At 43.8% G+C, this 24,632-nt stretch overlaps 1 protein-coding gene and 1 long non-coding RNA gene across 10 annotated transcripts in view; one reads left to right on the top strand and one right to left on the bottom strand.

Annotated features, from left to right (window-relative positions):
• Window positions 1-101: 101 nt before the first annotated feature.
• On the bottom strand, window positions 102-17,705 carry LOC308594659. The gene is made up of 3 exons (XR_014011534.1): window positions 17,600-17,705; window positions 7,234-7,296; window positions 102-233 (listed from the first exon to the last, which is right to left on the bottom strand). It is a non-coding gene; the product is annotated as an uncharacterized lncRNA (long non-coding RNA).
• A 109-nt stretch (window positions 17,706-17,814) lies between these two features.
• The window catches only part of LCORL (ligand dependent nuclear receptor corepressor like), a 62,174-nt gene continuing 55,356 nt past the window's right edge, over window positions 17,815-24,632 (top strand). For 8 of the 9 annotated variants that reach the window (XR_014011490.1, XR_014011491.1, XM_081207547.1 and 5 more), the window contains exon 1: window positions 17,815-18,000. Coding sequence is in view for 6 of the 9 variants with exons in the window: in XM_081207547.1 (XP_081063673.1) it covers window positions 17,880-18,000 (121 nt within the window). In the remaining 3 variants the exon portion in view is untranslated. The remainder of the gene's footprint in view (window positions 18,001-24,632) is intronic. The other variant, XM_081207548.1, reaches the window with a different exon arrangement.

Here is a 24,632-nt window from a genome sequence, read left to right as displayed (position 1 = left end):
GGCTAAATCCCACAACATGATGATGTAACTGTTGCATTTGATAACTCTGTAAAGGTAACCTGATTCCTCTACCCGCTTCTCTACCAAAATAAAATGAATGAGACTGTAAACTGTCCATTTACTTTGCCGGCTACAATGCAGATTTACTTTACAAAAAAGTAGGTCTGGTTGATTTCTGCAATTGTTCTGGAGCAGGTATACCATTAGCCTCTTATCTATTCCGTTCTCTTGGCCTATATAAAAAAAAACAACAAAGGCAGTGAGCAAGCTTACATCAGTGCCATGGTGAATCTTGAACTACAGACTTCTGGGAGCTGGAGTTTATCCATTATTCCTGCCTCAGAAATGGACACCCTAGCTCCTAAGCAGCTTAATTCATAAATATTGTTTTAAAAGAAAGAGGTAAGAGCAGCCAGAATTGTTTTGCATTAAATGGAGATATGCCATCAGCTGTAATGCTCTATCATTCAGGGGGGAATTGCTCTATCAATTCATCTCCAGTAAAACCCCATATACCAGGCAATGAGTTAATTAGCATTGCAGCAAGTTAATTTAAAACTGAAAATGTCAATTAGTATTGGAGAAGGACAACTCTGATCCTAAACCTCCACTGACTTGCAGCTATACTCATTCCTGAGAATGGCTTCGGGGTTAAACCCCAAGGAACAAGCCATACCTGCTGCCTTGTGGGACATCTTTGGAAGAATAAAAGGCTAAGGAGTAAACCCTACACAAATCCTGAGTGGAGTCCCTAACATGGTTGGATAGTGTCTTTGTAAGCCTCCTTTTGGCAACTCCTGTAGCCAAGCTGGTGCCAAACCTATTGCTCTGCTTTCCTTTGGACCACATCAGTGAGTCTTGTCATCTCAGCAGCCCAGGGCCTCCACACACACTGCCCAGGCTTGGCCCCAGAGATGTCCCTTCGGTGCTGCTAACACAGCAAAAACAATGCAGAAGGCAGCAGTTACAAGTTACCGGTCTCTGCACAGTAGGTGCTGTGATTCTCCAGCGGTCTGACTTCACCCCTGGAGGCGCATTCCATTCTCTCTTGAGACAGATGAATGCCAACAACAATTAGTATTGGACTGAAACTGTACCCCCTTGATTTCACCACTCTGCACCTTGCACCACTTGTCTCCCCTCGGATTGGTCACTGAACTTTTCTTTTTAAAAAAAAAAAAATTAACAATTTCAACATAACAAAATATCAAAACATCTCATAATCATCATTTATCCCCATTTTCCCCCCACCTCCCCATCAAACCCTCCCTCCCTCCCCCCAAGACTTCCCTCAGCTCCTCTCTCTGATTTCTCTTTTTTTTTTTATAATAATTTTTATTACGTTTTTTTCCAAATTACAGATAGAAAAGAAAGAGCATAGACAGTAGAAAGAAAGAAAAAACAGAAAATCTCAACCATTTCAACAACTTATTTCAGATTTCTGTCGGGCTTCCCCACATCTCCCTCATAATGCATTCTTAACAATAAAATTATCAGCAAATTATAACCTTGTTTCATGTGTTTCTTTTTACTTTCAATTGCAGTTTAAGTTTAAATCTCTTGTTTTCCATTTACTTTTAAAATATAACATATTGTCATTTTTACCCATTTAAACCTTGATTCTTTCATAAAAATTATCCAATTTCTTATATAAACCATTTTTGTTGCTGGGGCTGATATTCCAAATCATACGGCGTCTTAAGATTCATATAACTTATAATACTTTTGCAAATAGTCCTTAAATTTACACCAATCCTCCTCCATTGCTTCTTCTCCCAAATCTCGGATCCTTGCAGTCATCTCGGCTAGTTCCATGTAGTTCATCAGTTGCGTCTGCCAGTCCTCCAGTGTGGGCAAATCTTGAGTCTTCCAATGCTTAGCGATAAGAATCCTTGCTGCAGTAGTAGCATACATAAAAAGAGTTCTATCCTTCTTTAACACCTTCTGGCCGACAATGCCCAGGAGGAATGCCTCTGGTTTCTTAGGGAAAGTGTATTTAAACACCTTTTTTAACTCGTTATATATCATTTCCCAGAAGGCCTTCACTCTTGGACAGGTCCACCAGAGGTGAAAGAATGTCCCTTCAGCCTCCTTACATTTCCAGCATTTATTATCGGACAAATGGTAGATCTTAGCAAGCTTGACTGGGGTCATGTACCACCTGTATACCATTTTCATAATGTTTTCTTTCAAGGCATTACATGCCGTAAACTTCATACCGGTGGTCCATAACCTTTCCCAGTCCTCAGACATGATGTTATAACCAATGTCCTGAGCCCATTTTATCATGGCTGATTTAACTGTCTCATCCTGAGTGTTCCATTTAAGCAGCAAGTTATACATTCTCGATAATAGCTTGGTCTTTGGTTCTAACAATTCTGTCTCAAGTTTCGATTTTTCCACCTGGAATCCTGTTTTTTTATCTAGCTTAAAAACCTCATTAATTTGGGCATAATGAAACCAATCTTGCACTTTACCCTTTAACCTTTCAAAGCTCTGCAACCTCCAGTTATCTCCAATGTTTTCTATTATTTCCCAATATTTCGGCCAACCGGCCTCCATATTGGGTTTTTTCCGAGCCTTGGCCTCTATTGGTGATACCCACCTCGGAGTTTTGCTTTCTAATAAGTCTTTGTATTTTTTCCAGACCATAAATATTGCTTTCCTGACAATATGGTTTTTAAACATTCCATATGTTTTTGCCTTGTCATACCACAAATACGCATGCCAACCTAACGAGTTATTAAAGCCTTCCAGATCTAGGACATCAGTGTTTTCCAACAAGATCCAATCTTTCATCCAGCAGAAGGCTGCAGCTTCGTAATATATCCTTAAGTCCGGCAGGGCAAATCCCCCTCTCTCCTTTGCATCAGTTAGTATTTTAAACTTTATTCGGGGCTTTTTGCCCTGCCAGACAAATTTAGAGATATCCTTCTGCCACTTTCCAAAACATTCCACTCTGTCCACAATCTGCAAGGCCTGAAACAAAAACAACATCTTTGGCAAAACGTTCATTTTTATAGCTGCAATTCGGCCTAACAAGGATAACTTCAGTCTTGACCAAATTTCTAGATCTTTTTTAACTTCTGACCAACATTTCTCGTAATTATCTTTAAATAAATTCAAGTTCTTGGAAGAGAGATTGACCCCCAGGTATTTCACTTTTTTAACAATATTTAGTTCTGTTTCCTTCTGAAACCCTTCTGTTTCAGTAGCTGTCAAATTTTTCCCTAACACCTTAGTTTTTTGTTTGTTCAACTTGAAACCCGCCACCCGACCAAATTTCTGTATCAGTTCCAGAACTCTTTTTGTACTAGATTCTGGCTCCTGTAATGTTAAAACCAAGTCATCTGCAAATGCTTTCAGTTTATATTGTTTCACTCCGACCCGTATTCCTTGTACCTGCCGATCCTTCCTTATCATGTTCAGCAAAACCTCCAGGACTGAAATAAACAATAAAGGGGACAGGGGGCACCCCTGACGTGTTCCTTTTTCAATCTGAAGTTCTTCTGTCACCACATTGTTCACTATCAACTTAGCTTTTTGTTCGGAATAGATTGCTTCTATTCCGTTCTCAAACCCCCTTCCCACTCCCATCCCTTCCAAGTTTCTCTTCATAAATTTCCAAGAGATATTGTCAAAGGCTTTCTCCGCATCAATAAAAATTAACACTGCTTTAGTGTTAATATTTGTTTGTAGAAGTTCCAGAATATCAATAATGTTCCTGGTGTTATCAAACAAATGTCTACCTGGGAGGAAGCCTGCTTGGTCCTTATGAATTACTTCATTTAAAACCTTTTTAAATCTATTTGCCAAAATGTCTGCAAATATTTTGTAATCCACGTTTAGGAGTGAGATGGGACGGTAATTCTTGAGTTGAGTCTTTTCAGTTTCCACTTTAGGTATCAGTGTGATGAATGCTTCTTTCCACGTTTCTGGTGCCCTCCCTCCCCCCATAATCTGGTTGCAAACCTCCATTAATGGTTGTGTCAAGTAGTCCTTTAACATCCTGTAGTACTTGGAGGTAAGTCCATCAGGGCCTGGAGATTTGCCTAACTGCATGTTCTGTATGGCAACCTCGATTTCCTGTTGTGTTATTTTACAATTCAAGATTGATCTCTTCTCTTGAGATAATTCTGGTAGGCCATTATCTTTCAAGAATTGTTCTATCTCAGTCACTTCCTCAGGCCCTTGGGTGTACAGTTTTTTAAAGTATTTCTGGAAACACTTTCTAATTTCTCCTGGTTTCTGAATATTTTTTCCTTCAACTTCTAGATTGGTAACATAATTTAATTTTTGTCTCTTTTTCAACTGCCAAGCTAGCAGCTTCCCACATTTATTCGCAGATTCAAAAGATCTTTGGTTCATTTGTTTAATTTTCCATTCCACTTCTTGGTTGATCAATTTCATATATTGTGACTGGTGAAATTTAATTTCTCTTAAAGTCTCTTTTGATTTTGGATTCAGTCTTAATTTTTTCTCTCCGACTCTTATCTTCTCTAATATCTTATCCTTTTTCCCATTCCAAAGTTTTTTCTTGATCGTATTTTGTTGTATCAGAAACCCTCTCTCTGATTTCTCAACTCATATTGTTCTCTGCATACTGTAAAATTGTATAAATCCTTATATTATCTATCTACTACGTTAACAATCAATAGATTTGTGTATGTTTATTCAAAACTTGTCGTCTTTTTAATATGTGAAAATTTCCCATTCTTCTTTAAAGTCACAGTTGTCCTTATCTCTCAGATTGTATGTTAATTTAGCCATTTCTGCATAGCTCATCAATTTCACTGAACTTTTCTGTCCTTGTATAGCTTTCCCTTTCTAGCAGCAAGATTGCAAGCCTATGTGTCCTTGCTCTGCTAAGATTCCTGTAACTCACCTTGGCTTAGCTCTCTTTATGCCATTCCTTCAAACTAGCTACCTTGGCCTGATCTTCTTCCTCTGGAAGATCCAGTTGTTGCCTAATCCTTAGATGGTTCTGATCATGCAGTGAAATACGGGACTCTCCAAAGTGTGATAGCTGTAGGCTTGGGCTTCTGGGAATATAGGTGGCTAGGTAAGTGATACTAAAGTCTGAATTAATTGCTATTCTAAAATGGGCAAGATCCTGCCAGGCTTTTAATTACAGGAGTCTGTGAAATAGTCTGATGATGAAATATCCATTGTCAAATAGTCAATAATGCTACATTACTCTTGTTGACTAATTTGACATTTCCTTTATGTATTGGTAGGGATGCGGGTGGCGCTGTGGGTTAAACCATAGAACCTAGGGCTTGCCGATCAGAAGGTCGGCGGTTTGAATCCCCATGATGGGGTGAGCTCCCGTTGCTCGGTCCCTGCTCCTGCCAACCTAGCAGTTCGAAAGCACAAAGTGCAAGTAGATAAATAGGTACTGCTCCGGCGGGAAGGTAAACACCGTTTCCAGGTGCTGCTCTGGTTTGCCAGAAGCGGCTTAGTCATGCTGGCCACATGACCCGGAAGCTGTCTGCGGACAAGCGCCGGCTCCCTTGGCCAGTAAAGCGAGATGAGCACCGCAACCCCAGAGTTGTCCGTGACTGGACCTAACGGTCAGGGGTCCCTTTACCTTATGTATTGGTAATTGTTGCTGAAACAAGCAGCATGTATAGACAGCCTAAACAAGAGCCCCAGTACATACTGGTCTGATGATGCTCTGGGCTGTCTGTTAGCTTTGCTGTCAAACTGGCTGCTGTAGGGGAGAAAGGCTACTCCCTGGGTGCTCTGCTCCCGTAGTTGAGAGTTTTTTCCCCTGGGGATGGGGGCGGGGGATGATCAATAAGAAGGCTCTTATATCCATTACTTCTATTTATTTTGTAATTTTTTCCCCAAGCACTTTAACACAAAATGCTTCCAGGGCAGCTCAGGAGAATTAAAAATAATATCTGGCTATCTAGCTATCAAACATGCCTCCTGTGCACAGATTCATGTTTCTCTGCTTTGGGTCCTATTTGGATATCTAATATTAAAGTGCAATTAGTAGTGTATCCTCTGTAGGGCTTGCCTCAATATATTTTCTGCAGCTGAGTTGCTGTGGTGATGACATACTTAGTTATATAGCCCCTCTGCAAGAACCATATAGTGGTCCTATTTCAAACCATATTGTTTGAAATGAACTAAATCTACCACCAGTACCAAATACCACGAATGGTGCTATCATCTGAACTGACATTTACCATGGTGAACATAACTGTAAGATACTAAACCTGTGACTCACATTGGACTACTTTATCACAAAGTTGTAGGAGGCATAATTGTACTACAAATTTATATGTTATACAGTGGTACCTCGCAAGACAAATGCCTCGCAAGACAAAAAACTTGCTAGACGAAAGGGGTTTTTGTTTTTTGAGCTGCTTCACAAGACGATTTTCCCTATGGGCTTGCTTCGCAAGACGGAAACGTCTTGCAAGTTTGTTTCCTTTTTCTTAACACCGTTAATACAGTTGCAACTCATAAAACGCGGTGTGGTAGCCTTTTTTGAGGTTTTTAAAGACTTTGGTATTTTTGAAGCTTTTCCAAAACTTTCCCGACACCGTGCTTCGCAAGACGAAAAAAATCGCAAGCCGACAAAACTCGCTGAACGAATTAATTTCGTCTTGCGAGGCACCACTGTACCAGATTTGCTATCCTGATTCTTCTCTCTTCGTTCACACCCTCCCCAAAGAATCCTAGTTTACAGAGATGAGAACTGTCTCGAATCCCTAGTTCTCCTCCCAGACCCCAGGGTGCCCTAGAGGTATGAGATATATTCAGGCATTCAGTCCATATAGTGAGGAATTTCAGAAGCGAAGAGCTAGACCATGACTGCAAACCCAATCTCTCCCCATTCTCATGTTGGGGGAACACCTGCAGATAGGCTCCTCTTGTGATGTGGAACATAAGGGAGTGTGAAAATCCTATATGCATACCTGCTTCTATAGATGCCCCCCCCCCCATGGGTGGTAGGAGTGGGTGGCAAGTCTAATAGGAATATGATGGTAGGAAAGAACCAGCTGACATGTCTCTCCCCCTCCTCGCCCTCCTGTACACATTTAGACTTACACGGCAGAAATTCCTCAACAGGTACAGAATAGTTATAAAGCCCGTTTTAAGTCTGTAGTTTAGATGCGCCCATACTGTAGGCCTTGTCTATGAAAACATTGCTAAAGGAACATGCTGACAGAATACTGCCCTTGAGTGTTCTATACAGAGAGGGTAGGATACACATACTTTTAGGTGAGCTCTTCAGGTTTGCAAGCGTGCCCATGGGCCCCCAAAGGCTGGTGGTTCCTGCTTTTAAAAAAGACATAGTCAAATGTGTAGTTACAAACCTGTATATAAGGTCCAATTACTAGAATGAGGAGGTAGATAACAGGGAAGGATAGCAGCGCTTCAACTCCTCCACAGCATATGAAATAACAACAAGCACACTAGCTGGTTAATTTAGTATTCAGGCTTGTGAACCAGAAAGGAAATGTACCTTCCCCCTTCCACCAAGGTAGAGACTGGAATGGGGAAGAGAAGACTAAAACAGGGATTGAGATAGTAAGGGTAGCAATTCTCATAACAAAACTTTTTTAAAAAAACTTCCATAATATCCTCCAAAAGTAGGTAGAGGTACCGAAAAATGGGGCAGTTTTTGATTTAAAAAAAGAAAAGAAATAATTGGCCAATTAATGCTAACAAATAGCAGAAGAACTGGCTCAGTCCTAGGTTTCAGTAGCTACCAAATGTGGTAACTGATATTCCTCTTGGGATTAGATCTTGTGATCCTCTCACTGCCCTTTTTAATTCATATAGTGTAATATTTATATAGCATCACCAACATGCACTAGATGTAGTATAGAATGATCATGCAGAATCTATGAGACACAAAATCAACTAACCTACTTGCAACGTGCAAAGCTGTTCTTGTTCATCAAATCATCTTTAAAGGAAGAATGGGTTGAAATGCAATGCTGAGACAAAGGTCAGTAGATTACTAAGGCTGAATCCCATATATCGGGAATAAGGCACATCCCATTGTAAACTGTGGTGTTTTCTTCCAAGTCAGGCTACAGGATTACTGTATGTGCCTCAAACAGCTTTCTACAGTTTGTTGTTTCTGTTTCTGAAATAAGCCATGTTCATTTGTTTTATGTTGCAATGTTCTACACTTATCATGTTCCCTGTAACAGGCAGCTAGTATCTGGCTGCTGCTAATCCCCTGCTATAACCACAGTAAAGTTTGAAGGTGGGGGGAGAGAAAAGCCATTGTATATGGTTATACTAGCATAATTCACGAGGCATGCATCTGGAGCAGTGACAAGCCATGGTTCCTGTGACAGGTAGATGGACCTTGAGAGCAAAGGGAGAAATGTCAGGTAAGTAAACAGGAAAAAGTAATTTGTACTTGTCAAGGAATAATCCCAAGAGAGTCAACCACTGATGTATGCAAACTAAAAACAATAGTATTTAATCTTATTAGGCAGTTTGATTGAACATCTTGTGTCTTTGTGTTGCCTTTTCCCTAGCATAACATAGTAGTCATAAACAGTCTTTACAACATCTGCCTGGTAAGGGTTTTAAGCAAGATCTTGAGTAGCCTCTTCAAATGAACAAGTTAGAAATTGGGTTGTAAGAGGATCTCTTATAACACTTGACCCCCTAACATGCTGTTATGAGTACTAGAAGAAACTAAAATTGATTAAGTTGGTGGTTCCTGGAAGGAATATCTATCCCTGTATATTTCATTGAAAACTGACGATGTGTGCACATTACTAGCTTAAAACACAGCGAGGTCATTCTTTTTCTCAATTCAGGTCAAAACTGGTTTGGGGAAAACTGCATCAAAACACTGTGTTTCCAAAGAAACAACAGAATATATATGGATTGCAGCCAACGTTGTGTGCACACCGCTTCCCAAACCATACCACATGGAAGTATTCTACTATGAATCTTCAGTATGTACATTGTTGCAAAGCAGGAGTATTTGCTTCCAAATCCTGGAGGAATATGAAGCTCAACTTGTAAAAAAAGTTTAGTGGCCTAAATGTAAGTGGAGAAGACCTGCATAATGTGTAGGTATCACAGCAAATCCTGTTTCCCTCATTGCAATCTAATGGCCATTGATGCCTAGCTGGTAGGATGATGTTTTCTCCATGAAGGGGTGGGGTGGTGCTTGCTGAATTTCTGCCTACATCCAGCTGTTAAAGATACTTGCTCTGCTTTGCAAACAACACAGTTAACCTTACTATTGACTATGAGTTGAATCACTACAGCAGAGCTGACATATATTGGGATAAATATTATGAGCCATGGCCATTTCTAAAACATTTGTTTGAAGGAAGAGGGGCTTGTGGTACTCAGGGGAACTGTGATGTGCTGCAGCCACTTGCAGCAAAGCCCAGAACCACTCTGAGAAAATGAAGACGGTGGGTGTCTGTAGTCTCACCCAGCACTTTACTGATCAGGGCTGGACTGCGTACTTACAGTCTAGTAAAATAGCACTCATTTCCACTTTGCTCAAGGAGTGTCTGATTCCTTATGTCCTACCTTGATCACCAAGACCCCTTATGGGGGACTTCTGGCAGTTCTCAAAGTCCCTGAGATTTGGCTGGCCATCACTAGGGACCAAGGCTATACAGTGGTACCTCAGGTAACATACGCTTCAGGTTAGACTCTGCTAACCCAGAAATAGTACCTCAGGTTAAGAACTTTGCTTCAGGATGAGAACAGAAATCGTGCTCTGGCAGCACGGCAGCAGCAGGAGGCCCCATTAGCTAAAGTGGTGCTTCAGGTTAAGAACAGTTTCAGGTTAAGAACGGACCTCCGGAACGAATTAAGTACTTAACCCTGTTGTAATTGCAGAGTCCTGTGCACAACGGAATGATGAGCAGTACGTGCCACATGCTTAACTTGCTTTATTTTCAGTTCAATGTTGAGAAATTACAAACATGCATCTTGCCTCTGCGGGAGCAGAGAAGCAACCATCCTTCTCCTCGGAACAAAGAAACACCGAAAGAACAGTGAAAAACAGGAAACCAGTGTACGTCACATCCAGTCTCCCATTCCCGTGGGAAAACCCAACAGTACTCTGGCTGTGGAATGTAAACATTGTCTTGTGACAAGCACTTCGCTGCACAGTGAAGAGAGCAGAAACCAACATCCTCCCCCTTTCTGTGAACATCACTGGGCAGCGTGTTCGTACAATATCAGTACAAACCCAACTTCTGTACATAGGTACAGTGTTGATCCCGTGATACAATCTTGGACAATACATCAGCAGGAATTTCATTACCTGGCATATAGGACACCGTTACGAGTCCCTTCTGAATATGTTCCCTAGCATGTTGCAACTTCAATTGCAAGTGCTTCGTGCTTTGCTTACAACCTTCCGAATTCAGCAAAGCCAAACATGCTTTGTTGTCCTGGTAAACCTGGATTGGACATTTGACAGGAATTTTCATGTCTTTGCACAATTGTAACAACCATTCACAATCCTTAAGTGAATAAGACAGTGCATTCAATTCTGCTTCACAAGTACTTAAGCTAATTGTTGTTTGCTTCTTGCATGACCAATCAAATAGACCCTGATTGTACATGTAGCAAACTCCAGACGTACTTTTCCTGTCTGTAGTGTCACTTCCAAAACTTGCATCTGCAAAAATCTCAAGACCACCAGACTTCTGATTGTTAAATCTCAGTCTGTAATGCATAGTGCCTTTCAAATAGCGTGCTATGCGTTTCAGAGCTTTCCAATCCTTAACAGTGGGATTGTTAACTTGTCTGCTTAGCAAATTACAGCTAACAGCAATGTCAGGTCTTGAACATCTGGCAATGAAGTTTAGCTTGCCTAGCACACTTCTGTACAGTGTAGTGTCAGAAAATGCTTCTTCAGTGTCTTCTACCTGATAACCTGTTGTCATCGGTGTGTCTACAGGGTTAGCATCCATCAGGTTCAGTTTGCTTAACACATCAGCAATTTTCCGTGACTGGTGTACTAGAATGTTACCACTTTGATCTCTCTCTATTTCCAGAGATAGGTAGTTGTTTACCTCACCAAGATCTTTCATGTCAAAGTGCTCTTTCAGTTGAGCTAGGGCATTATTGTACATTGTGACATCTTTCCAAAAGAATAAAATATCATCAACATAAAACAAACAATATAGCTTCTTTTGCCCCTCCTCTTTGACAAATACACATGGATCAGCTTTTCCTTGCTGAAAACCTAGAGAAAACAATGCTTCAGTGAGTTTTGTGTGCCAACACTGTGCACTTTGTTTGAGACCATAAAGGGACTTCTTCAGAGCACAAACAAATCCCTGTTTTACCTGTACGCCATCAGGTGGAAGCATATAAAGTGATTCACCTAGAGATCCGTACAAAAATGCTGTATTCACATCGTGGTGACTAATGTGTAGATTCTCCTCTGCAGCTAGCTTGAGCATAAGCCTAATGCTCTCATACCTCACGGTGGGTGAGTAGGTCTCGTGATAGTCTTCACCTGGTACCTGTGCAAAACCTCTGGCTACCAATCTGGCTTTGTGTCTGACTATCTTGCCATTTTGATCTGTCTTCGCTTTGAAGACCCATTTGCTTCCAAGCAGTTTCATTCCTGGAACTACTGGAACTAGCTCCCATGTTTTGTTCTTTTCTAAGGAATCAAGCTCAGCCTTCATGGCATTTAACCATGGCTCAGCTTCCTTTGAATCCAAATCCTGGATTTCTTGGAAACTTGAAGGTTCAAATACCTTCTTGGAGCTTTTAACAGCTGCTACTGCTGTCTTAGCAAATTCATCAGCAAATCTCTTTGGAGGTCTGCCTTTTGTGGCTCTTTGTGACCTGCGAATTATCCTTAAGTCCTCAACACTCTCCTCTTCCTTCTTAGGAGAAAAGTGGCCTATTGTGAACAATGGTTCTTCCAATTCTTGATCAGAGCTTTCAGAGGGTCGCATAGAGGCTTTTGCACTCTTGAAATCCTCTGAATTATCCGATTCAGTTTCAGACTCAGAATCAGAACCATCAGTGGGTGTGGGTTGTTGCGGCTGCTTTTGCTGTTGCTTATCCTCAGTCTCATCACTGTCATCAGGATAACATTGGAAAATTCCCACATTCTCCCCCCACTTGGCATTGTACTCAACACTTCTTGTGAGCTTAATAGTCTTGGAGTCAGTCATCATTATTCTGTAAGAACCTTTCTGATAACCTAGAAAGATACCATGCAATCCACGCTTGTCTAACTTGGAGCTTTGTGGTGTGTGAACCCACATATCAGAACCAAAAATTTTCATGTGTTTTATGTAAGGTTTCTTGCCAAACATCTTCTCATAGGGGGTACAACCAATCGCTGAAGACAACCTGCGATTGTAACTGTAAACAAAACACGAGAGAGATTCGGCCCAATAACTCTCTGGAAGATTGGCATCATGCAGCAAGGTTTTTAACCCTTGAAGCAATGTCTGATTTGCCCTTTCGCAAAGTCCATTCTGCCATGGCGAGCGAGGACTGGACAAATCGTGTTGAATTCCTTTCTCAGTCAGAAAAGCTTCAAACTGCTGAGAAGTGAATTCTCCCCCGCGATCAGTGAAAAGAGTCTTTATCTCCTTACCATGCACATTTTCCAACCAAGCACAGAATTCCTTGAACCTTGGAAAAGCCTCTGATTTCTGCTTGAGATTGTACACATAAATATACCTGGAAAATGCATCAATGAGAACCATGAAGTACCTATTGCCACCCAAAGAGGGCGATAGTGGACCAACTAAATCAGCATGAACAACCTGGTATGGTTCTGTAGCTTGCCTACTAGACACCTTACCTTTCGCAGCCATTTTCACCTTGTTTGCTGCGCATGCCTTGCACTTCATGTGGTACCTGCAGGGTTTAATAGTCATACCTTCAACCAAGGCAGGCATTTTAGATACTGCCTCAAAATGCAAATGACCAAATTTTCTGTGAAAATCGTGAATACATCCTGCATGCAAACTTTTGTTAGAACCTGCAATGCAACAAGTTTCATTCTGCACAACATCATCATAATACAAAACAAACAAACGATCAACATTTTCAGCATGCAATACATAATCGTCTTTCTTTGTGATGGTGCATTTCTTGTTCTTGAAGGAAACGTCAATGTTCCGTTCATTCAGCTGCATAACACTGAGTAGATTGTGCGTGGCATCTGGAACGTAAAGCACATCTTGTATCTTTAAGTCCAAACTGTGAAGAACAACAGTTCCGTAGCCTTGACTGGGGATCGTGTGGTCATCCGCCTGGTGAATCGCACCTTCCTGCGGTGTAAAAGACACGAACAGTCGCTTATCGTTGCACATGTGGTGGGTAGCTGCTGAATCAACAATGAAGAAAGATCTAGACGTCTTCTGGACCTTTGCGACGTTTGGAGTGAAGCGTGAGACCATTGCCTTGTGCTGCGTTGTCCTGGAGACCGGACCTTTGCCTTTGCTTTGGCCTTTTCCACGCGATGAGCCTCCGCTGCGCTGCTCTGTCTTGGCCCTGGGATATCTGCATTCCCTCTTCATATGGCCTAGACGTCCACACAAGTAGCATTTCACTGCCTTCAAAGCTTTGGCGCCCTCTGGTGGTTCCACTGCATTCTGGGATGACGTCTGTGAAGACTCCCCCTTACCCATGCAGCTAGCACCCCGGCGATCTGCTTCATTCTGAATTACAGCAGTAACATACGCTACTGTGAGCTGAGCAGTTGGGTGAACAGCAATCTGAGTGGCAACGGACTCCCAACTTGGACCCAAAGAATGTAGTATCATGAAGGAATACACAGCCTCTGGAAAGTTGAGTCCTCTCTGTTGCAGCTCATGTCTCAGATTCTGCATCTCCATCAGATGTGTACGCACATCTCCACCTTCAGCAAGAGCCATACCATGCAGCTTGGCATAGTAATACATTGAGGAACCAGCCTCTGTCCTCAAGTGAGCCTCTCTTAAAGTGTCCCAAATTTCTCTGGCTGTGGTCTTTCCACGCAACAGACAGAGCTCTTCTGGGGATACTATCAATGTCAGTGTTCCCCTTGCTTTGGAATCCTTAGTAGCCACTCATCTGTAATTGGAGCTGGGGGGTTGTCTGTAATAACATTATACAGACCGTCTTTCCGCAGAATTGCCTCTGCATAGAGTACCCAGTCTGCATGTCTGCATAGTTTTTCTTATTGAGCTTAGGAATCCCAAAAGCATCAGCCAGCTTTGCATTAGCCATCATTGCTGCTTTAAACAAGCTGCGTCTGTGTACAGCTGCTTACAAAAGCACTGGTAAAGGTACTTTCGGTTTTCAAGCCTCCCAAGCCTGTGAGCTTGTGCCTTAGAGCCTTTGCCTGTATCACGGCAAAACGGCTTTAAAAGTTCAAAGTCCAGCCATAAAGCCATAAACTAGAAGCTGGCAGGCTGCCCGGAGCATGAGCACATACCTTCTCATCAATCAAACTCGACGCGCAGAGCAGATAACGCCGATCCGTTTCTCTGTCCCTCTGCCGGCATTCCGACTCGACTGCTGGAGTCTCCATCCTTCAGTTTGATTGCGTCTTTCTGGGCCCATAACCAAAAATGTTGTAATTGCAGAGTCCTGTGCACAACGGAATGATGAGCAGTACGTGCCACATGCTTAACTTGCTTTATTTTCAGTTCAATGTTGAGAAATTACAAACATGCATCTTGCCTCTGCGGGAGCAGAGAAGCAACCATCCTTCTCCTCGGAACAAAGAAACACCGAGAGAACAGTGAAAAACAGGAAACCAGTGTACGTCACATCCAGTCTCCCATTCCCGTGGGAAAACCCAACAGTACTCTGGCTGTGGAATGTAAACATTGTCTTGTGACAAGCACTTCGCTGCACAGTGAAGAGAGCAGAAACCAACAAACCCGAGGTACCACTGTAGTGTGTCAGACCCTACCCTATGGAACTCCTTATTTGCAGTTCAGCGGGAACCATTCCTCCCTTTAGTCACATGCCTCTTGACGACTGTCTTGCTCAGACAGGCCCTTGTAACATGAATTTCTTTTTAACCCAATCACTATATGATGCTTCAAATGATGTTTTAATGTTGTTTTATGTATCTTTGTTTTTGTTGTTAAATATTGTATAACAGCTTGATATGTTTTTTAATGAGAGTGCTCTTTATAAATTTGTAAATAAAAATCTTATTTAAAAGGCAGGTAGGGATGTTCATTTCTGCTGTTACCACTGCCACTACTTAATAAGCTTATGTGAGCATGGAATGGCATTAGGACTGTACTGAGGGTGGGGACTGGAGGGCATCTTGCCCAGGGTGATGGCACTGATCCGCACAGTCTGTTGAGAATTGAATTTTCAACTTGCTTCTATTCTTTATTTTATTTGAAAACTCTACTAAGTATTTTTTTGTAATATGAACTGAAATGACTGCATTGCAAACTTTTGTTTCACCGGTACTCATGGCAAAAGCGTACTCTAGCAATTCTCCCCTGGTCGGTCCCTGCTCACCTCCCATAACATAACTGAGGATGTTATTAGTAGGAGGATCTTGTGTCCTTGATTGTAGCTGGCTGGAACTGATAACTACTCCACAGCATATGTCAGGTGTTCGTTGTGATCAACTGTCCAATAAGATAATGTAGAAAATCACAGTCACATGTGATGCACCTTATTTTTGTGATTGTCAGTTGTTTAATTGTTGTAACCTTAGGGTAAAAGGTGGGTAATAATTTACTATTATTAGTGATAGTAGAAGGCTTTGGTTTAAGAAAAGGATTGGTTAACATCCTTCCTAGAGAGGAATAAGTATGTGTGGACAGAATGTGGTATTGGCCTCCAAACTACACTTTCCTACCACAGTATCTGTTAATGAACAGCTGCTACACAGCACAAAAGATTCTGGGACATGTTCTTAGGTGTGCACTCACTTCACATTTCACACATATCACCATGAAAATACCCCCCAGAAGTCAGAATGTTCCTCTTTTGTCAGTACACTGCAATGAAGATCATTAGTGCATTTATAAGTTATGTTTGATGGCGCTCACTGAGATGATTTTAAGGACCCCCTTCTGCCTTCAAGTGTCCCTTGGAATGCTATTTGAAAACTATTGGCAACTCCTACAGCTGTGGAAAAAAAAGATTAAGGGTACTTCTCGTTTATAATGCATTTGAAATGAATCCACATTTTTCAATCAACTAAACATAAACTGGGACGCAGGTGGCGCTGTGGGTTAAACCACAGAGCCTAGGACTTGCTGACCAGAAGGTCGGTGGTTCGAATCCCCACAATGGGGTGAGCTCCTGTTGCTCGGTCCCTGCTCCTGCCAACCTAGCAATTTGAAAGCACGCCAAAGTGCAAGTAGATAAATAGGTACCGCTCCGGCAGGAAGGTAAACGGTGTTTACGTGCGCTGCTCTGGTTTGCCAGAAGTGGCATAGTCATGCTGGCCACATGATCCAGAAACTGTCTGTGGCCAAATGCCAGCTCCCTCGGCCAATAAAGTGAGATGAGCGCCACAACCCCAGAGTCGGGACCCCTGACCATTAGGTCCAGTCGTGACCTTTACCTTTACCTAAACATAAATCAGCGGGGGGGGGGGGGGAAGGATAGCCATGAAGCTCCTAGTTTCATTAGTTTTGTATTGTTCTTTCCCCCCTTCCTACTGATTTGTCCTCTATTGTGTGCTGTTAATTTTCCAGTAGCTTTGGTTATATATATATTTTAATTGTTTTTGTATTTTTCTTACAAAATTGTACATGAATAAATAATGATGCATGACATGAGTAAGAAAAAGCTGGTCACTGGGGGACGAGTAAAATACTAGCCCTTTGGGTACAAATTTGTGGGCAGCTGAATGTCTGTAATTTGTGTTGATCAACTGGTTTGTTTTATTTCTACACTACTTAATGTTATGGTGAGATCATGGCAGATTGGTGTGAGCATGTGCAAAATACTACCCAGACCCCGTGATCATAATCGGAGCCCCTTCTTTGGCACACAGGAATTGGCCTTTTCTGCAGTGGTTCCCCATTTTTGGAATCCTCTCCCCAGGAAGACTCACCTGGTGGCTTCACTACATATATTTTAGGCTCCAGGTGAAAACTTTTTTCTTCTCCAAAGCCTTTGGCTATTCAAACAATCTAAGGCCTTTAAAAAATTGTGGGAGGGATGGGGGTCATTGGCTTGTGTTTTATTCTGGCTTTTATTACGTAATTTGCATTTTTATCTTGTGTTTTTATGAGCCTTGTTTTTATAGATGCTGAAAGCTGCCCAGAGTGCCTGGGGAAACCCAGCCGGATGGACAGGGTATAAATAATAAAATTATTATTATTATTATTATTATTAATCGCTGAGATGCACAGACGAAGGGCGGTATACAAATGTAATAATTTGAAGAGCAGCAAACAGCAACCAGATTTCTGCAGTTCGCGAAGCTGACAAGGCTCGCGAACCTCTAGGTCCGCCCATCTCGCAGCTGATACAGGCAGGAGGCCCGCCCTTTGGCGCAAGGGCTTCTGGGGTTTGTAGTCCGCAGGGAGGAGGCCCGCCCTTCTGTTTAACGGCTTTCCACACAGCGCATTACCGGCCCGGCACCCGCTCGCCCGCCGCTGGCAGTACGGAACGGCTGTACCTCCTGCCTCTCTCCGATACTATCCGCTCAGGCGCTTTGCTTCTCCCCGTCCTCCTCTTCGTTCTCGCGGGTTCGGAAACCTGAGCGAGGAAAAGGCAGCCGCGAGCGAAGGAGCCTGAGGAGAATCTGAGGGAGTAGGCGTGGCGAGCGCGCGCTCCCTCGTATGCAAATGAGCGGGCGTGCCGCGTCGGGCGCCCTCCCGCTCGCGCGGGCTCCCTCCCTCCCGTATGCAAATGAGCGGGCGTGAGGTCAGAGGCAGACGGGAAAGGGAAGAGGCAGAATGGCCGCCGCGGCTCCCGCTCCTGGCGCCTCGCAGTGCCGGAGCCCCCGCTGCACGGCGGAGCGCAGGGGAGTCCGCCGCGAACTCGACTCCTGGCGGCACCGGCTCATGCACTGTGTGGGTAAGGAAGGCGGAGGGGAAAGGGGCTGAGGGAGGGGGGTGTGGTGTGCGCGGGGCGGGGGGTCGGCCGGTGGAGAGGAGCCGCCGCCGTGAGGGAAGCACGGCCAGCGCCGAGTGCCGGCCGCCAACTCCCCCTCAGGGAAAGGCCTGGAGGGGCGGGGTGGGGCACTTGCCCGCCGATTTAGGCTCCGCCACAGCCGCGCTGAGGAGGGCGGATGAGCGGCGGCTCCTTTTGTCCCGGGTTCCCTCCTCAGAGGGTCCGTCCCTGTGCGCGCCCGCCCCTTTAAGAGGGGAAGCCGCTCGTGCGTTGACGGTTGGGATTTGAAGTTTCCCCCTCCCTCCCTCGCTCGCTCGCTCGCGCTGGCCTGCGCCCGCCAGCCTCCCTCCCTCCCTCCCTCCCGGGGTTGTCATAACAACGGCAGTTCTCGCTCCTTTCTCCCCCTCCTCCTCCTCCTCCTCTCCCCCATCCCCGGCTATCCTGTGTCCAGGGCGGCTTATAGGGTCGGGTCGGACACCGTTGTTCTTCTCTCTCTCCCTCTCCGCTCTTGGAAAACTTTTCGACAGCTCCGTTGGCTGCAAAAACCACGTATTAGCTGTGGATTTGGTGGCTGAGTGTGTGTGCATGCGTGCACATGTGTGCACATAGAGATTTTCGTGTAGCGTGGGTTGGTGGCGCGACTCTCGATTTCTCGCTCCTTAGGTTTGCTTTTTCCTGCAGACCTTTATCCAGTTGTTGGCCTTATCCCATTCGGGTGGAACTGTTAACATAAGATGAGCAGATCGCACCCAAGGGGAAGTTGTACAAGCACTATCAAAATGTGCAGCTCCCGTTTCTTGCAGGGACATTTCCAAGTGGGTCGTGCCCCATGTTAGAGATGGGGACGAGGAAGGAAATGCCATTTGATTTTTATACAGTGCCGTAGTTCCAGTAGCAAAGTGATTTGGGTTCGTCCTTCCTCTGCCTAGTGCTGCTACTTAAAGATCTTTGGATATGATTGTTGAACTACCTCCAGATAGCATTTTTGTTCAGAACTGTGTCTTCCAGTCTTAGGCTTCAGGAAGGCATTTTCTCTCTTGACAGTGTGGGGCATCTAGGTTGGCATCATTTAAATTTACATGAAGCACATTGTCTTGCAATTATCAGTTGAATCTCTTGAAGTCAGTACTATGCTGGCTTCTGTTCATTATGTAGCTAAGAATAAAATGAAAGTGGTTTGGAGCAGTGTTGGAAACTCAAGATATATAAGCTAGGTGCAAAATGGCCCCTTAACCCAAGGTTACAGTCGCCAAAACAGAATGTCTGGTTGGCATTTTCGTGCAAGATGCTCTAAAGCAGGGGTGTCAAACTCAAATTCATCGGGGGGCCACATCAACAGTTTGGTCACCCTCAAAGGGCCGGTTGTATCTGTAGGACTTTATCAAAGTTATTTTTCCTTAGGCACTGGTGTGTGTTGTCTTGAACCTATACACTATTTAATATACCTATTCCAGTACGATTTTAAATAAGAATAGAAGAAGAAATAATAATGATTTTTTAAAAAGATGACGAGATGGGCTTCCAGGCAGACTGGAGCTCCAACGGGGAGGAGACAGGAGCCTGTCCCAACAGAGCAGAGCAGAAGCAAATGTTGCCTCCCCCCGCCCTGCCGCCGCACTCAGGAGTCGGAGGATATGGAGCTGCAGTTTGGGCAGCAGCAGTTTCTTCCTTGCAAGGGAGCCCCAGCGGCACCGCGAGCGCAGGTGGCCAGGATGTCCTGCTGGGGCCCCGAGCTGCTGCAGTTGCTCCCGGGGAGGGGGCTATCTGCCAAGTCCTCCGGCCCGGAGAAAGCCGATGTGTTGGCGTGGGGAGGGGGGCGGTGTTTCGTAGCCAGGCTCCCGCAGCCAAGTTGCTGGCAGGCTCCCACTTTGCTCCAGCCGCCCAGATGCTGGTGCGGTCCTCTTCGGGGTGGGAGGCGCCCCTGCTTTGCGGTGTGGCACACCGCCCGCCCGCCTCCCTCCACCCCACTCTGCGCAGCTGAACCGGCAGCAGCTTCGCCTCTTCCAGCCCAGCGGGGGCGCGCCGCCTGCGGCAAGACCTGCGCTGGGTCCCCGCTCTCCACTCGCCTCCGCCGTTCCCTTCCCCGCCTGCCGGCCCCGCTACTTATCCACCAGGGCGACCCCCAGCCAGCCCCTGGCCCCGCCGCCCGCGCCCCCAGCCATCTCCTCGCCAGCTGCAGCGCCGCAGTGGCCTCTTCTTGCGGCCCGAGCAAGCCGCGTCCAAAGTGTGGCTCTCACTCCCTGCCCTCGCTGCCAGCCTCCGCGGCTCTCTTGGGCTCCAAAAGTTGCCGCGCGCGCAACCCGCCCCCTCAAGCAGCCGCGCCTGGGAGGCTTCGAGGGGCGGAGGCAGCCGGCTCCGAGCTCGGCTTCGCGGGACCGCCTCCTCCGCAGCGAGCCCCGGACTGGACCGAGTGAGCAGAAAGCCTCTTTGCCCGGCCCGCGAGGCAGGCGAAAGTTGTGGGACCGGCCGGTAGGCAGCGCCGACGGGGCGCTTCGGTTGGAGCCCTGTCTGCAAGCAGGCAGGGAAGGCTGTTTGCGTGGGTCACTTTTTAGAAAGGCAGAGAGCCTCCGCCGGAGTGCGGACCCTAAAATCTGGGCCGGGACCAGTAAAAAGGATGAGAAGCTCGCTTCCTCGCCCTTGATGCCACGGGCCACATGACGAGGTCTGGCGGGCCGGATTTGGCCCGCGGGCCTTGTGTTTGACACCCGTGCTCTAAAGACTTGTTTGTCAAATGATGGACTGACTGATTGATTCTCAGTTAAACATCTGCCTAGTTCAGATCATAACCTTCAGCTAGGTTAAGAGCTTTGAGAGCTTAAGAAAAGTCAGTCACATACATACATACACATACACACATACACAGTCACATACATTGGCCTATTTCAACCTCTTATTCTTAATGTTGACTGCTCCTGCTCAGGCTGCACAGGAAAAGCATTTTGGTTCCAGAAATTCATTCCAATTGTGCATCTAAAATATAACAGAATTCTACAGGATGTGGTTTTAGTGTGTGAAAACAGTCAAGATCCAATGATCCCAAGGCATCCACCTCCAGATGGCAGAGATTGTCAGGTTCCCTCCTGGCACTCGGGCATCTTCACTTGGTCTCAAGTGGCCAAAAGCCTGCCCCCTGGCTAATTTCAAACACTTGTTTGGAGAGATACTGATGTATGAATTATGTTTGGATAGCATTAAGCTGAAGGATTGCTTTTTATTATTTGGGGCCTCTGTCAAATGGACTTTAGCCATTCTGCTAGCTTTATGCAGTGTTTGAGTTTCATGTTTTAATTTGTTCGAAGCAGCCCAGAGTGGCTGAGGTAAACCAATTAGATGGGTGGCATATAAATAATAAATTATTATTATTATTATTATTACTATTACTATTATTTGTGTGGAGTAGCATAAGCAGCTGAGAACTTGCAAATTCTGGCACCTCATTATTTTCCCCTACATTGCTGCTTGCAGATCGAAAGCTCTTTCACTCAGATAAGAAAAATGATGGGGAAGCAAAAATAAAGTATGGACATTCATATGATCTAGTTCAGGTGGTGGTTTCATATTCAAAGGTACTCTTGAAAGTAGGGGACTTTAATTGTCTATAGAGCCTACTTAAAAATGGTAGAAGCGCAGTCTTCAGGTTGCCCCCCTTCTGTCTAATCTATTGGCAATACAACTTTTATAGTTGGGCATCCTTCCTTCCCCCCTTTATCCCTAGAAATGGCATATTATTGCTAGTTTACAAAAATGTGGAGAATTCAGAAGCAGTGCTTATTGTTTGTAGAGCAATTGCTATGTCTTGATTAAGAACAGAAGAGCCTGCTGGATAAGACCAGTGGCATCCTGTTCTCACAGTAGCTGAATAAATGTAGGAAACCTGGAAGCAGGACTTAAGCACAAAAGTTTTCTCCCCTTCTATGGTTTCCAGCAATGGTATTCAGAAGGATTATTGCCTCTGAGTCCATGGAGAACGATCATAGCCATCATGGCTAGTAGCCCTCTCCTCAATGGCTCATGACTCACATGTTGGCTATTTTCCCCTGACAAACATTTCTCCCTCCTCCACACTTTCATTCAATATTTTTGGAAGCGCAGAATCAATTTTTTAATATCCAACTACTGTGTTGCCCAACTGCCATATGTATTTGAAAGATAACATGGACAAGATCCTGGTGAATCATTAGAACCATTACACCATCTTTCATGTAGTACTGGGTACCTTGGTTGTAAACTTAATGGAACAAGTAACTTGGAATATGTCTCACGCAGGACCAGTCAGTAATACACACAAAAAACCAAACTTTTGGAGTTGGCCTGCAGAATTTATGTGACAGGAAGTTATGAGAGCAGAAAACTTGAATTCAGAAAGAAGTAAAGTTCACTGTGTGTCACATAAATTTGAACAGTTAATGATGTGCAATTGGGGATGTTGTTCTGAAATTTTCTTACTGTTAGAAAACTGGTTCCAGGTAGGGCTGGGTGATAACTAGATTTCAACTGTACGATATATCACTAGCTAAATATCACGATATCTTGATATATCACAATATATATCTGCTGTGGTGGAGGGCCTTGCTGGGCCTCCCTGCAGGGGTAAAGGGTCCCCCCGCACCTCCCCTCAGTGGTGGAGGGTGTGGCACTCTTCCCTGTGTCGGCAGAGGATACCGCGGGGCCTTCCTCCACCGTGGGGAGGTCTGGCGAGGCTCTCTGCCACCACAGATATATATTGTGATATATCAAGATATTGTGATGTTTAGCTGGTGATACATCATGATATTGAAAACCAGATATCGCCCAGCCCTAGTCTAGTGTGTTCTCTGTATGACCTGTTTTGCTGTGGCTGGTTGCAACCCTCCAGATACCAAAAATTGCAAAAAGAGCCAAATAAATTCTGTCTGTAAAGTTGTTCACAAGTTTATAAAAATACAGGTTTTGGCAAACTACCCCCTCTAATTGAGTAAAAGAGGTTTGGTTCTATAATGAAACTGCAGTCACATCTCTTCTAGACAGCTTTTCTACTTGATTGCTTTTGTGTGTGTTTTTAAAAAAAGTTGTCATTTGTGCACAGCATTTATCCATCTTTAGCTAGATCCCCCATCTTGTCTTCATGTGCTTTGTAATCGTGTTAAAAAGTCCCTGGACTGAAATCTAGGTTTAAGGTGCCATTTGGCTCCTAGCTTTTATCAGCTTTTATCAGTTTCTAACACTGATCTTCTCAGTCTCCTCTTTTTCAGGCTAAACATGCCCAACTCACTCAACTGTTCCTTATCAGCTTGGTTTCCAGACCATTGATCACCTTGGTCTCTCTCCTGTTCACATGTTCCAGCTTCTTTATATTCTTCTTAAATTGTGGCCCCCAGAACTGAAAACAGTACTCCAGGTGTGGTCTCACCAAGGCAGAATAGTGTGGTACTATTACTTCCCTTGACTGGGACAGTTGATGAAGTCTAGAATCAGGGTAGATTTGATTTAAATCAATTCGATTTAAACCACTAGTCAGTAAGACTTGATTTAAATCATTTTTTTACAGAAATACCAATTCTTGCTGGTATAATCTTAATATTTACAACCAGATAGTTTTATTTTTGGAATAATAAATTTTCAGACTAGTTTTTACAGTTATATCAAAAATTACTGATTTTGTTATACTATTAGAAATACATAGACAGATAATTTTGAAATTATTGTGAGGTTTAATAAGTTAACTGTTTATATTTGGACAACTTTTCTGCTGTACTTTATTGGAAGGAAAAAAATAACTTCCTTAATAACAATTTAAACAACTAAAACAATTAACATAATAGCGTATGTATCCATGTTTGTTAACTGATGTGGTTAAACAAACAAAAACTTAGACTGAGTTTTAGCACACATGAAAAACTTACAACAAATCCTTATTTCCTGATGAATAGCCTTTGTACTGTAATGTAACTTAAATAGAAAACTATCTTTAGAAAGATTTTTCCTCCAAAAGCGTTTTAAAAATCCAATTTAAATTAAAAAATGATTTTTTTAATTTATTTTTTAAAAATCATTGATTTTTGTCCACTCTGCCTAGCATAACATTAGCTTTTGTTGTTGTTATTGTGGACTCGTGTTAAGCTTATGGTCTACTAAGGTTCCCTAGATTCTTTTCACATTTAGGTCTGGCAAGCCACGTGTCCTCCATCTTATATTTGTGCAGCTGATTATTCCTGCTTAAATGCAGAACCTTAAATTTGTCCCTATTGACATTCATTTTATTAGTTCTGGCCCAGTTCTCCAATCTGTTAAGGTTGTCTTGAATCCTGTTTCTGTATTTTGTGGCATTGACTACCCCTTCCAGTTTGGGGTCATTTGAGATTTGATGAGTATCCCCTCAATTCCTTCATCCAAGTCATTATGGGCCTGGAAGGGAACCCTGTGGCATCCCACTTGTCACTTATTTCTAGGATGACGAGAAACCAGTAGTGAGAACTCTGGGTTTGGTCAGTCAACCAGCTACGAATCCACCTCACAGTTATCTCGTCCAGTCCACATTTTAGTTATCTCCCGCTTGGACTACTGCAATGCACTCTATGTGAGGCTACCTTTGAAGGTGACCCGGAAACTACAACTAA

Source organism: Podarcis bocagei (genome assembly GCF_964188305.1).
Source record: "Podarcis bocagei genome assembly, chromosome: 9".
Classification (NCBI taxonomy): Eukaryota; Metazoa; Chordata; class Lepidosauria; order Squamata; family Lacertidae; genus Podarcis; species Podarcis bocagei.
This window is presented reverse-complemented; position numbering and strand designations above follow the sequence as displayed.